Source organism: Nematolebias whitei, chromosome 1 (assembly GCF_014905685.2).
Source record: "Nematolebias whitei isolate Nwh7 chromosome 1, NemWhi1, whole genome shotgun sequence".
Classification (NCBI taxonomy): Eukaryota; Metazoa; Chordata; class Actinopteri; order Cyprinodontiformes; family Rivulidae; genus Nematolebias; species Nematolebias whitei.
In genome coordinates this window covers 13,327,143-13,340,273 of record NC_056498.1, presented here as the reverse complement: position 1 = coordinate 13,340,273, position 13,131 = coordinate 13,327,143, and the positions used below count along the sequence as shown (strand labels likewise).

General features: G+C 40.8%; 2 protein-coding genes across 3 annotated transcripts in view; both read right to left on the bottom strand.

Moving 5' to 3' along the window:
• The window catches only part of LOC119414734 (neurexin-2), a 1,264,057-nt gene that overhangs the window by 480,492 nt on the left and 770,434 nt on the right, over positions 1–13,131 (bottom strand). The gene's annotated exons all lie outside the window — the stretch shown is intronic.
• Positions 1–13,131, bottom strand: part of LOC119408335 (neurexin-1-beta) — a 447,382-nt gene that overhangs the window by 67,915 nt on the left and 366,336 nt on the right. Inside the window, exon 4 of one of the 2 annotated variants that reach the window (XM_037675133.1) lies at positions 11,665–11,754. The exons of the other annotated variant lie outside the window; for it this stretch is intronic. Within the exon in view, the coding sequence (XP_037531061.1) occupies positions 11,665–11,754 (90 nt within the window). The remainder of the gene's footprint in view (positions 1–11,664; positions 11,755–13,131) is intronic. 2 annotated transcript variants of the gene reach the window in all.

Sequence of the window (13,131 nt, the reverse complement as noted above, 5' to 3'; positions counted from 1 at the left end):
CAACTGCTTCTTCCTTCTGCCTGTTCTGCTTTGCCTTAGTGGAATAGTAAAAGTCTATGTGTCTGCATCTGTGTGAAAGAGGCAGAAAAAAACGGCTCTGAACTGTCTGCAACTCAGTTACAATCATTTCCTTTAAAGAGTCAAAGTTATTAATTGTTAACGTCACTCAAATGTTTGACTATCACTGTTTTTCAGCTTAACATCATTGTTCAACTTGTGGTATTTATTGAACTTGCATTTTTTTTCCCCTGAGTACCATCAGTGGTGCGAATACCGCAGATATGGATCTAAAACAAGTTATACTGGTCAAACAAGTCATCTACAGACAATAATGATGGTCAAACTTGTACTGTATGTATTGTACATGCATTCATTTTTTTATTTATTATTTTTCTTTAAATGGTTATCTTAACAATAAATGGAATGGACTCTACTCATATAGTGCCTTCATATCTAATCAAGACACTCAAAGCATTCTACAATACAATCTGTGCCCTCATTTATCTCTGCACACACATTCATATAGCACTCTACTAGATCTATACAAAGACTAATCTGAATCTGTAGAGACTAATCAGTGCTTTAGATCACATTCATACACCAATGGCACACACAACAGAGGCCATGGGGGGTTCAGTGTCTTGCCCAGGGACACGTCAGCATGTTTGCTGGCAGAATTGAACCCCCAACTCTCCCATTGGAAGACAACTGTTCTAAGCACAGCTGCCCCTATAAGAAGCCACTGTATTGCTCATGTGTGCCTGAGGATTCTCCCACTGTGATGCATTGCCTGACCACCTAAAAAGTATTTATCAGTTGAGTACAAGGTGCACAGCTCCAGTCTGATGTTAGGTTCAAAAAGAGAGCTAAGTTCATTTTAGCTCAGTCCTTTCAGCCTCTAGAAGCTGCTGCAGTTACAAGAGCAACAAAAAAAATTCAAACAACAGATTTGCATCAAGGCGCCATCATCTTCAACTTTTTCTTTTCTAAACTGAGAGAGAAATGGCTCGTCTCAGATGAGCTGTGCTTGGTAATTACCAACTAAGCCAAGCCAAACCAAAGAGTGGGCTGGACCCGGGCCACGCTCTGCTTGCTAATGCACAGATTGCCTGTCGGAGACTGTGAAATAATGGCAGCATATCTGCTACAACCCCCAGAATGTACTGTATGTGCAGACAAAAGAGGGATGGCAGCTTGAAGCTAACCTGGAGGAGGTGATTACCGAGGGAGAGGGAGGATGGTGCTAGGGGTGGGGTAACAGATGATCTAAGTGTATACGCTGGGACGTGAAAAGGACTGTAGCTGAAGAGAGCGACATCTCTCACCCACCGCTGCCATCATTACACCTCTTTCATCCACCTTCCACTCCTGTTATCTCGCAGAGAGAAGGGCTGCCATATGTTTGGAAGGCACTTCTATCTGAAATGTTTTTCTCTTTGCAGAGTAGCAGGGCGCGAAGGATGGCACAGAATTCACCTCTGTCAACAACACCGTTGTTTGTGATGTGCAGAGCAGAAAGTTGGGTCTTTATGGGTTTGTGGTTGCACTTTTCTCTCTTTTTTTGAGTTTCAGAATGAACAAACAAGAACTCCCACATTTTTTTCTCTTTTAAAATGAGAATGTATGGGAAAAAAGAGCAGAGCCAAATGGGGATGGGTGGGATGCAGAAAAAGTCTATTATAAAGGGTTTTAAAGTTATCTTCTCAGCACACGGCTCTCTGGTAATTAAGAGCATTTTCACCATTTAATTTCTCAGACGTTAGAGTGGTTTAAGTAAAACAAAATTAATCATGTTTGACAATAGAAATGTGGGGCCGAATGTGGTATGAAGATACTGTGGAGTGAAAGCTTTCGGAGCCAGTCTGCTGCCCCCGAGGTCCTAAAAGACAACACAAGCTCAGGGATGGTAGAGGAGAATGTGGGTCTTGGGAGAAAGTAAATAGGATTTAATCAGACGTGGCTCTATAGCTGATCCCCTATCTGTATGTTGATCTTAAACATGTGATACTGTAGTGGTAAGAAAGAAAGACAGCAGAAATAGCTGGAAACAATCTTTTCTCTCCTTTTTACTCCTCTAAATGAAACTTTGCTGGGTTTTTAGGCCATTTCACGGTGGGAACCATGAAATAATAGAAACAAGCCCCTACTTTCTTAACGCTCTCTCGCCGCCACTTCTTCACTCATGAGCAAACATGTTCAAATTCATTCAGTTTCCCCCTATTTCTTTCAAATGGCGCTATAATGGTGCAGAAAGATCAAATGGAGAGAGAAGATAATAACTCAGCGGGAGCCGGTGCTCATCACAGAAATGCTGAAATACAGACTCAGACGGATTTGCTTTCTGCAGACCTGACTGCAGCCAGTTGAGAATGAATGTATGAAATAAAGTGGATATCATGAATAGCAGGGTCTGGATTAAAGCCTGGCTGGGAGATTTGATTTGGGCTCTGGCCTTACACCAAGTAAAATGTGATTGTTTTGATTTGGGTCCAAGGGATCTAACAGAAAACTGGTTGACACTGAACCTAAAACCCAGTTCTGCCTGTTTTTGGGCAATAAAGATAACATCCTGGTACTTCTCTTGAAACCACAACTCAACACAAAGCATGAGCAACAGCTCATGTCATATTGACAGCATTGTTGGTTAATTTTCTTAAAAGACACAAATAGGAGTACCATGTTTAAATTGTATTTTATGTCTTTGGAATGCTCTAATGAGATCAGGAACCTGAAAAGTAATATTGTGTTGTAAGATAGATGAAACAATATAAACAATGCTGTTTTGGTAAAAGTTGTTGAATGTCAAAGGAAAAAAGACTAAAATGAGAGTGAGTGTTTGGAGAGGCTGTTACAGAGGAGAACACCTGGAATGACAGGTTCATCACAAGAAAAAGGGGATGCATCTCTGTAAGTTTTGTCTCAGATAAAGCTGTTGAAAACTTTTGGGACATGGGATATTTTCCCCTCCATTGGGCCTATGTAATTGCTGCCGTTTTGAATTTAGTCAGTGAGCACAGAGTGGGCAGGAGATGCTCACTCTGATCTGCCTCACCCTCAGCATGGGAGATTGGATAAGGGTTCAGAATGAGATCCAGAGAGACAGTACAGAGACACGGTACAGCTCTCCTTTAGGACACTCCTGGCTCCAATGACTTCCATTACATCCTGGTGTGACCAAAGACTGACTTGTGAGAGTAAAATAACTCACTTAGCACTCCTATTATGCTTCTGTCCACATGTGAGTGAAGTAGCATAACTTTTTCAGGAATACTGTGTTAGTATTACCAAAGTTTGACCAAAGTGTAGGATGTATAATTTTTGATGAACTGATAAAAACACAAAATACACTTGAAAATAAGACATTATAGTTTCTGCTCTATGATGAAAATCTCTAACAATGTGTGAATATTCAAAGACTTGAGAACATAACTTAAAATTGCCAACATAGCCTGGAGTATCTATGCTTGAATAAATGATGCAGGGGTTTATAACAAATGGTCACATTCAAATACACCATCTCCCCCAGCACAGGATGATGACTCTACAATAACATAAAAAAATCAGCCCGAACTTGGATTGTCTTTATAGAGTCTTGATGCAAATATTAAGAACGCAGTAGGTTCCTCATTAGGAGTGATAGAGTGTGTTAAGTTCACAATTATTTTGAGAATGCGCACAACGCCCTCATCAAGATTGTGGTTAACTATTGCAATGGTAGCTTATAAGGGTCCTATGTGAATCATGGTGGCAGAGTATACATGATTAAGAGCGCTGATGTTGGTTTGCTCACATAAGCCTCATGTCTAGTTTGTGTTGATGATCAGAAAAAAATTATGGACGTGGACAAGGTCATTTGGAGGACATTTGGGGACATAAAATATAGTAGGGGAGATCTACAGAGGCACTTGAAAGTTTTTCAAGCCTTTATAATTTTATGTATTTTTGCATAAAGATGACCTAAAACATCATCAGATTTTCACAAAAGTCCAAAAAGTAGATAAAGAGATCCCAGTTAAACAAATGAGACAAAAAATAATTAATTAATGAATTCAGTCAACCTTTATTCAAACACATAAGTCACATTGAGCCTCGAAGAAAAAATTACAAGTGAGACCTGTTTGGACAGCCAATAAAAAGTATATTATACTTGGTCATTAATTTATTGAGGGAAATGATCCAATATTACATATTTGTTAGTGGAAAAAGTATGTGAACTTATAGGATAGGTTAATTTGAAAATGAAATTAGATTCAGGTGTTTTCAATTAACGGGATGATGATCAGGCATGAGTGGACACCCTGTTTGATTTATAGAACAGGATCTATCAAAGTCTGCTCTTCACAACATGTTTGTGGAAGTGGATCATGGCAGGAAAAAAGGAGATTTCTGAGGACCTCAGGAAAAAGAGTTGTTGATGCTCATCAGACTGGAAAGGTTATAAAATCATCTCTAAAGAGTTTGGACTCCACCAATCCATAGTCAGACAGATTGTGTACAAATGGAGGAAATTCAAGACAATTGTTACCCTCCCAAGGAGTGGTTAATCAACAAGATTACTCCAAGTTGGTGAGATCACAAAGGACCCCAGGATAACGTCTAAGCAACTGAAGGCCTCTCTCACATTGGCTAATGTTCATGTTAAGAATACTGAACAACAATGGTGTGCATGGCAGGGTTGCAAGGAGAAAGCCACTGCTCTATAAAAAGAGCATTGCTGATCGTCTGCAGTTTGTTTAAGATCAAGTGGACAAGCCAAAAGGCTATTGGAAAAATGTTTTGTGGATGGATAAGACCAAGTCAAACTTGGAATGGCAAAGTCAAAGTCCTGACCTTAATCCAATCCAAATCTTGTGGAAGGGCCTGAAGTGAGCAGCTAATGTGAGGAAAATCGCCAACATCCCAAAGTTGAAGGGGAAAAAAAAGAAACTGTCCAGATGACCTGACTGAAAATTGTTGGATTGAAGCTGTTCTGTATGGAAGAATGGGCTAAAATTCTCCCAAGCCAGTGTGCAGGACCGATCAATGGTTACTGGAAACATTTCGTTGAAATTATTGCTGCACTGTATGTGTGTGTGTGTGTGTGTGGGGGGGGGGGGTCACACCAGATACTGAAAGGAACGATTCACATACTTTTGTCACTCACAAATGATGTAATATTGGATAATTTTCCTAAAAAAAAAAAATAAAAAAAAAATGACAGACAGACAATGCAAACCAAACTCTCGCACCACTTATGGACTGGATTCCTTGGTGCAACCAGGGGGCAGAGGGAATCCAGTTTGAAAGTCTCAAGATTTCTCTGCTCTTTGCAGATGATATGGTCCTGTTGCCATCATCATGCCATGACCTTCAGTTCTCACTGCAGCGGTTCACAACTAAGTGTGAAGTGGCAGGGATTAGGGGCCGAGATGGTGTAGGGGCAGGGCAGCCAACTTGGGACCCGAAGGTCCTGGGTTCAATCCCCAGTCATTGCTCATCTTGTGGTGTCTCTGAGCAAGACACCTAATCCCAAACTTCTCCCCCGGCACCTACATAGCTACCCACTGGGTGTATCCCAGGTCCAATGGGTTAAATGCAGAGCCAGTTTCATCTTTGTATGGGAACATACACTGATGACAACACATAGCACTTTATTATTATTTATTTATTATTTATGAGAATCAGCACTTCCAAATCTGAGGCCATGGTCCTCAGTTGGAAAAGGGTGGATTGCTCTCTTCAGGTTGAGCCTAGGGAGCACAAGCCAGTGTATCTCTTGTGCCGGTCCCAAGCCCGGGTAAACGGTGACGGTTGTGTCAAGAAGGGCATCCAATATAAAACACTGTTTCCAAAACTATAATTCAAGTTCATCAAGGCAAAACCGTTCTGGATTGGTCGAGGCCTGGGTTAAGAACAACCACCACAGGTGCTGTTGACCAACAAGGTGCCAGCAGAAATTGTGCCACTGTTAGTCAAAGATCACAATGTAGGACTGAGGGTTGCAACTCTAAATGTGGGCACAATGACAGGTAAAGGTAGAGAGCTGACTGGCATGATACAGAGAAAGAAGCTATATGTTTTATGTGTCCAAGAGACCAAGTGTAAGGGCAGCAAGGCTTGCAGCAGTGGACCAGAGTTCAAACTGTTTTACTATGGTGTGGATAGAAAGAGAACTGGAGTAAAGGTGATCCTGACAGATGGGTTGGCAAAGAATGTAGTAGAGGTGAAAAGAGTGTCAGATAGGGTGAGGTGTCTGAAGGTATAAGTAGAAGGTCTGATGCTAAACGTTGTCAGTGGACATGTTGGATGTGATGTGGAGGAGAAATATAAATTTTGGAAGGATCTGGATGAAGTGATAGAGCGTATTCTCAGGGAGGAGAGAGTGGTGATCGGAACAGATCTGAATGGACATGTTGGTGAAGGAAACAGAGGGGATGAGGAAGTGATAGGTAGGTTTGATGTCAAGGAAAGAAACCAGGAAGGATAGATGGTGGTGATTTGGGCCAAGAGAATGAACATGGTTGTAGTCAATACATAGTTCCAAGAGGGAGGAACAAAGAGAGACCTATAAGAGTGGAGGCAGGAGAACACAGGTAGACTACATTCTGTGTAGAAGAGGAAACCTGAGGGAGATTGGGGACTGTGAGGTTGTGGCAGGACAGAGCATGGCCAGACAGCATCAGATGGTTGCGTGTAGAATGACTGTTGTTGTGAATAGAAAAAGAGTAAAATCTGAGAAGAAGACCAAATGGTGGAAGCTGAAGAAGGAAGACTGTTGTGAGAAATTCAGAGAGGAGCTGTGAAAGGTCTGGGTGATAAGAAAGAGCTTCCAAATGACCAGACTACTACAACAACAGTAACTAGAGAGACAGATAGGAAGGTACTTGGTTTGTCATCTTGACAAAGAATGGATGGTAGGGAAACCTAATGGTGGAATAGTGAAGTGAAGGAAGCTATTCAAAGAAAGAAGTTAGCCAAGAAGAAATATGACAGTGAGAGGATTGAAGAGAGGAGACAGGAATTGAAGGATGCAGTGTACAGCAAAGAGGGAGACGGAAATGGCAAAGCACAAGGCATATGATGAGTTGTATGGGAAGCTTGACACTAAAGAGGGTGAGAAGGACTTGTACCGATTGGTGAGACAGAGGGATCAGGCTGGAAAGGATTTGCAGATTTGCTCTGAGAAGGTGCTATTTAAGAGACTGAGCTGAATACAGCACCTCAGACTGAGGAAGTCTCTCGGATGAGAGACAAAACGTTTCTATATATTTTTTTGCTTAGTTTTTGTTTTTTTGAATGTCCAGAGGACCAGATTGAACTTTTTTGGATTTGCAGCAGGTTAGGCTTGTTAAAGATAGGAATGGTAATGTTCTAACAAGTGAGGCGGGTGTGATGAGAAGATGGAATGAGTACTTTGAGGAGCTAATGAATGAAGAGAATGAAAGAGAAAGAAGAGTAGATTTCATATAAACTGTGGACCAGGAAGTGGGAAAGATTAGTGAGACTGAAGACCAGAAAGCGCTGAAAAGAATGAAGAAGAGGGAGGCAGTAGGACCTGATGACATACCAATGGAGGTTTGGAAATCTCTTGGAGAGATGGCACTGACGTTTTTGACAAAAATATTCAATGGCATATTTGAGGGTGAGAAAAAGCCTGAGGAATAGAGAAGAAGTTTGCTGGTGCACAGTTTTAAGAACAAAGGTGATGTGCAGAGTTGTAGTAACTACAGGGGAATTAAGTTGATGAGTCACACCATGAAGATATGAGAAAGAATTGTGGAAGCAAGACTTAGATGAGAGGTGAGCAGCAGTATGTGAGCTTTGAAGATGCTGATGGAGAAGTACAGAGAGGGTCAGAAAGAACTCCATTGTGTCTGTGGATTTAGCAAAGCATATGACAGGGTGCTGAGGGAGGAGTTGTGGTATTTCATGAGGAAATCTGGAGTGGCAGAGAAGTATGTCAGACTGGTACAGGAGATGTATGAGGACAGCAGGACAGTGGTGAGATGTGCTGTAGGAGTGACAGATAGCTTCAAGGTGGAGGTGGGATTGCATGAAGGATTGGCTCTGAGCCTCTTCTTGTTTGCTCTGGTGATGGACCGACTAATAGATGAAGTCAGGCAGGAAATCCTGGGGTCTATGATGTTTGCAGATGACATTGTGATCTGTGTTGAGAACAGAGAACAGGTGAAAGAGAATATGGAGAGGTGGAGGTATGCACTTGAAAGAAGAGGAATGAAAATCAACTGTAGTCAGACATAGTACATGTGTGTGAATAAGGTGGAAACTGGTGGAACAGTGAGGCTATAAGGAGCAGAGGTCAAAAAGGTGAAGGACTTCAAGTACTTGTGGTCCACTGTTCAGGAAAATGGGGAATGTGGTAAAGAGGTGAAAAGAGAGTTTAGGCAGGATGGAGCTAATGGAGAAAAGTTTCAGGAGTGATTTGCGACAAAAGGGTGTCAGCAAAGATCAAAGGAAAAGTTTACAAGACAGTGGTGAGACCAGCTATGTAGTATGGTCTGGAGACAAGATATGGACAAAAAGACAGGAGACAGAACTGGAAGTGACAGAAATGAAGATGTTGAGGTTCTCCTTAGGAGTGACAAGGATGGATAAGATTAGGAATGAGATCAGAGGTACAGCACAGGTTGAACAAGTGATAGATACAGTTAGAGAGGCCAGACTGAGATGGTTTGGACATGTTCAGAGGAGGGACAGTGGATACATTGGTAGAAGGATGTTAGAAATGCAGCTGCCAGGAAAACGACAAAGAGGAAGGCCAAAGAGACGATATGGATGCAGTAAGAGAGGACATGGAGGTAGTTGGAATGAGGACAGAGGTGACAGAGTGAGGTGGAGGAGGATGACTCGCTGTGGTGACCCCTGAAGAGGGAAAAGCTGAAAGAAGAAAAAGAAGAAGCTCTCTTCAAGTCGAGGGTGAGGTTCTGCCTCAACTCTGGGTAGTGACTGAAAGAATGCGATAACAGATACAGGCAGTTGAAATGAGTTTCCTCTGCAGGGTAGCTGGATTCTCCCTTAGAGATAGGGTGAGAAGTTTTGATATCCAGGAGAGACTGAATAGAACCATTGCTCCTCCCCATTGAGAGGAGCAAGTTGAGGTGGTTTGGGCATCTGGTAAGGATGCTCCCTGGGCACCTCCCCACGGAGGAGCTTCGGGCATGTCTGACTGGGAGGAGACTCCAAGGAAGACCCAGGACAGCCAAGATTATGTCTCTTGATTAACCTGGGAATGCCTTGAAGTTTCCCAGAAGTGCTGGAAGAGGTGTCTGTGAAAAGAGATGTCTGGGCCTCTCTGCTCAAGCTCTCCCCACGACCTGACTTTTGAAAAAGCGGAATATAATGGATTGATGGATGGATGGAAGAAATTTATAGAGTAAAATATTTTTGTTTCATTTGTTTGACTGGGTTCTCTTTATCTACTTTTAGAACTTGTTTGAAAATCTGATATTTTAGGTCAGATTTATGCAGAAATATAGGAAATTCTAAAGGGTTCACAAACTTTCAAGCATCACTGTAAATATTTGCCAACTACAAAGAACATAGCAGTGTCATGACGGCCTTAACACTGAAGCAGGTTCTTCACATTTGCTGTATTCAAGCCACACTCTTACTGGTTGTAGATTGTCGAGCGGTCATCATCCAGTGCAAAAGAGGTCTTAACAATACAGTATACACACACAAGAGTACACAAAAACAACATTTTCATTTCCTCTGTGATGAAAACAATAAATGTTAAAGGGACCTTGGTTTATACACATATCACTGTAGTTATTTCGAGCAGATGTGTTAAATTTGGGATTCAGCCATTTGCTTAATTTTAACCCTCTGAGTTTAGCATTAAACGGAGGGGATGAAAATGTGAATTCAGTGTCACTTAGGGATTTGTTTCATTTAGCGGGGGTTAGAACATGTTTAATTTCTTGTTTAGTTCTTCATTGATCATTGTGACCTGTCCAAGTTCTTCCAAACACTAACATCCATCCAGATTTGGTTTAAAAGTTAAACATAATTTATAACATGGTTATAACTGAGGGCTCTCTCAATTTGTCACCAGCAACGTAACACTGGTAAAGTTAGCCAATTTCTCCCAATTCAAGATCACAGGGGATGGATAGACACAAGAGAAGCCCTCAGTGGTTAGTGTGGAGTTTGGTTTGCTGCTAGGTGGTTAGATTCTGCTTTGAAGCTCCTTAGGTTTAGATCCTATTCACCTCATTTTGGAAAAGCAAACCTCTTTAACCCTTTGAGCTCGAAAATGTCTCCAATTCTCTTCAACATTACTACACTATTCCTTGAAATCAAAGCCTTAATGTAAAACGTAATGCTTACGCCCTCCAATTGTTTATACCAATTGTTCCTATTTAAATGACCTATTTAATTTTAAAGACAATGGGAAACTGTATTCAAATTTAAGCTCATTATTTTACACAAATTATTTCATAAGTGGATAAGTCATTTTTGTCGACCCATTTTGATATTTACCTTTAATCTCTTAATCCTTTTGAATAGGGATTTGGTCCTAACTAGTCTCAGCAATAATGTATTTGCTGTTTCACCACAGGGGAGCAAAGAAGTCAGCTGATGTGAGCTAGATATGACTGCAAGGACTGTTTTGTTTCTGTGAAATAAATATGCATGCAGTTCATTTAGCTTGTTTGTCTGTTGCATGAATACTTCATGATTTGTCTCTTGGAGACAGATTTTATCTTTAGAATTCATCCTTGCATGCGTTGAAGTTTACAGAACTATTTTAAGGGAACCCCTAAAGCCAACTGTCTTGAAATGCTTAATTTATGATAATGCAAAATACAGCTCAAACATATCTACAGACATCCCTGTAGGGATGTAGCGTTTTTCCAATTATGTCTTTTTTCTTCTTTTTAAAGAATCAACCACCTTCAGCAGCACAAACACACGGCACAGGACAAAGAGGCTGGGACGTTCGCCACTCAAAGGGTTAAAGAATAATCACTTTGATGGGGACCACATTCAAATCTTAGGGTGCTCTTAATGCATCCTACAAGATGAGTAAACGGCACCCAGATAGTGCAGCAATTATAGATTTACTACAAAGCAAACACCTCATCAGTCCCTTTAACTTTTAGTGACTTTCAGTGGGGGAAGAGAGTGGGGAGTCTGGTTCTACCAGATCAAATGAGAATCATACTTTTTTTTGTTGTATTTTTTCAATGAATGATTGAACGTGTTCAGTACATGTTAACATTCAGTCAACAAAAGACACAGGAAAGAAGCAGAAGGCTGTTTCGACGTGGTCAGGTTATTAGAGGGTTATGTTGGGTTATTTGGAGGTTAGGTCTCTGAAGAGATGCAGCCCCAGTTTAAGGTGCTTCAGATAAGGACTCTTTGATACAAGCACACCAATGCTTGAGAAAGGCATTAGTCTCAAAAAGTATCATTGAATTTTAGCTGGATGCCACTTACTGCATCTGAACAGCTTTGACTCTTAGTCCAACTAAACAGGAAATATTGCCATATTTCTGTTGAGTTATCCACTTCTTATTAGTTCATGGGGGACCTGGAGTTTTAAAGTTCATGAGCCAAATCACATTCGCCCCTGCTGCATGGCACTGCACCTCCTCCAGAGATGTGGTTATTGGTGGGTTAGCAGTTAGACCATTAGTGGAGTTAAAGGGATTTTATTACCTTTTTCGTATAGCCACTCGTCAACTACCCGACCATATCGGAAGGGGATTCTTTGTCTAGCAAGTGCCAGGCGCTCATTATCAATGTTCCCTTTAAGAAATTTGGAGAAGACAAATTGAGAAAGGTTAAAAAAGCAGATCTGGAAGTTGAAAAGTTAGAGGTTAGAAGGGCAACACTGCAAATGTTTAACAGGTTAATGTACTTTAAATCATCTTTAGTTAGGACAGGAAGAACTTGATTTTTCTTTTTCTTTTGGTTTGGTTTGTTCGGTTAGACAGGTTAACAACATTCTAGTTACCTGGAGTTTAAATGCTTTTTTTTCTTTTACAAAAATTTACTGACATGTTAAACAGATTTATGAGTTATTTAGATGTTGTATGGTTACATTTTTGAAACCTAAAGCTGTCTGTAAAGTAAACGCAGGTTAGAGAAGCATTAGCAGGGATCAGGTAGGAAACCAGCAGTCAACAAATGTACAACAGTGTGAAAAGAATAAAGCAGAACAAGACATCTCAACATTAGCATTAAAGCATTGTTCTTACATTAAGGAGCATGAAATAACCAGACAGTACAAAAAAACAATTTCATGGTTGTTCTCAAGGAAAGCGTATTTCAGTTCCCATAGCAAACACCGAGTTGTTAATTAGTAAATCGCCACGTCTGAAATTCGACATCAGCGTGGCATTCTGGCCCCAGAGCACCACATTACCTGGAATCCGACTCGTCTTCACCTGTAACAAAATGGATTAAGTGAATCTGTCAGCATGCTATTTTTTTCCTCAGCACTTGGATATTTATTTATTTATATATTTCTTCTTGTGCATTAATGGAGCACTTCTCATTGGCACTTGGCAATTAGCAGCACTTCATCAGTGTGTCAAAGAAGCTCCATCGCTGCTGTGCAAAGTTATTATCTCTCACTTCACTTCAATCAACCTCAGGGTCACATTGCATGCATTTCAAGTCCCGTCAATAGAGCTGGAATTAGGAGAGACGATGGGGCTGATGGTGACCAGGCTGGGGTGGAAAGTGGGTTTGATAAAGGCTGATGTTGTGGCAATGTCACAGTTTTAATTAGGAGTTATTGTCTGTGTCAAATGGCAACCTTTGCAGACTATAAGCTAAAAATTAGAGTGCTTTATTTAAACAAAGGATCTCAAAGATCTAGCTGCAAGAAGTTCTGGATCAAAGTTCAAACAAGGAGTCTGTTGGACGTTTGGATAGCACCACATTTACCTGCATACACACTGTAGTCTGAACACAATCCATCTTCAGCCAAACTGTGGAGCCTACAACTGAACTGACAAGACCACAAGCAGAACCAAAAAACCCACACCGCTGCCAGCTGATTAAAGATACTAATACAAATATGCTTGGAAATATTCTGAAGACACAGACATACAGTACATACATACATATACATATATTGTATATATATATATATATATATATATATATATATATATA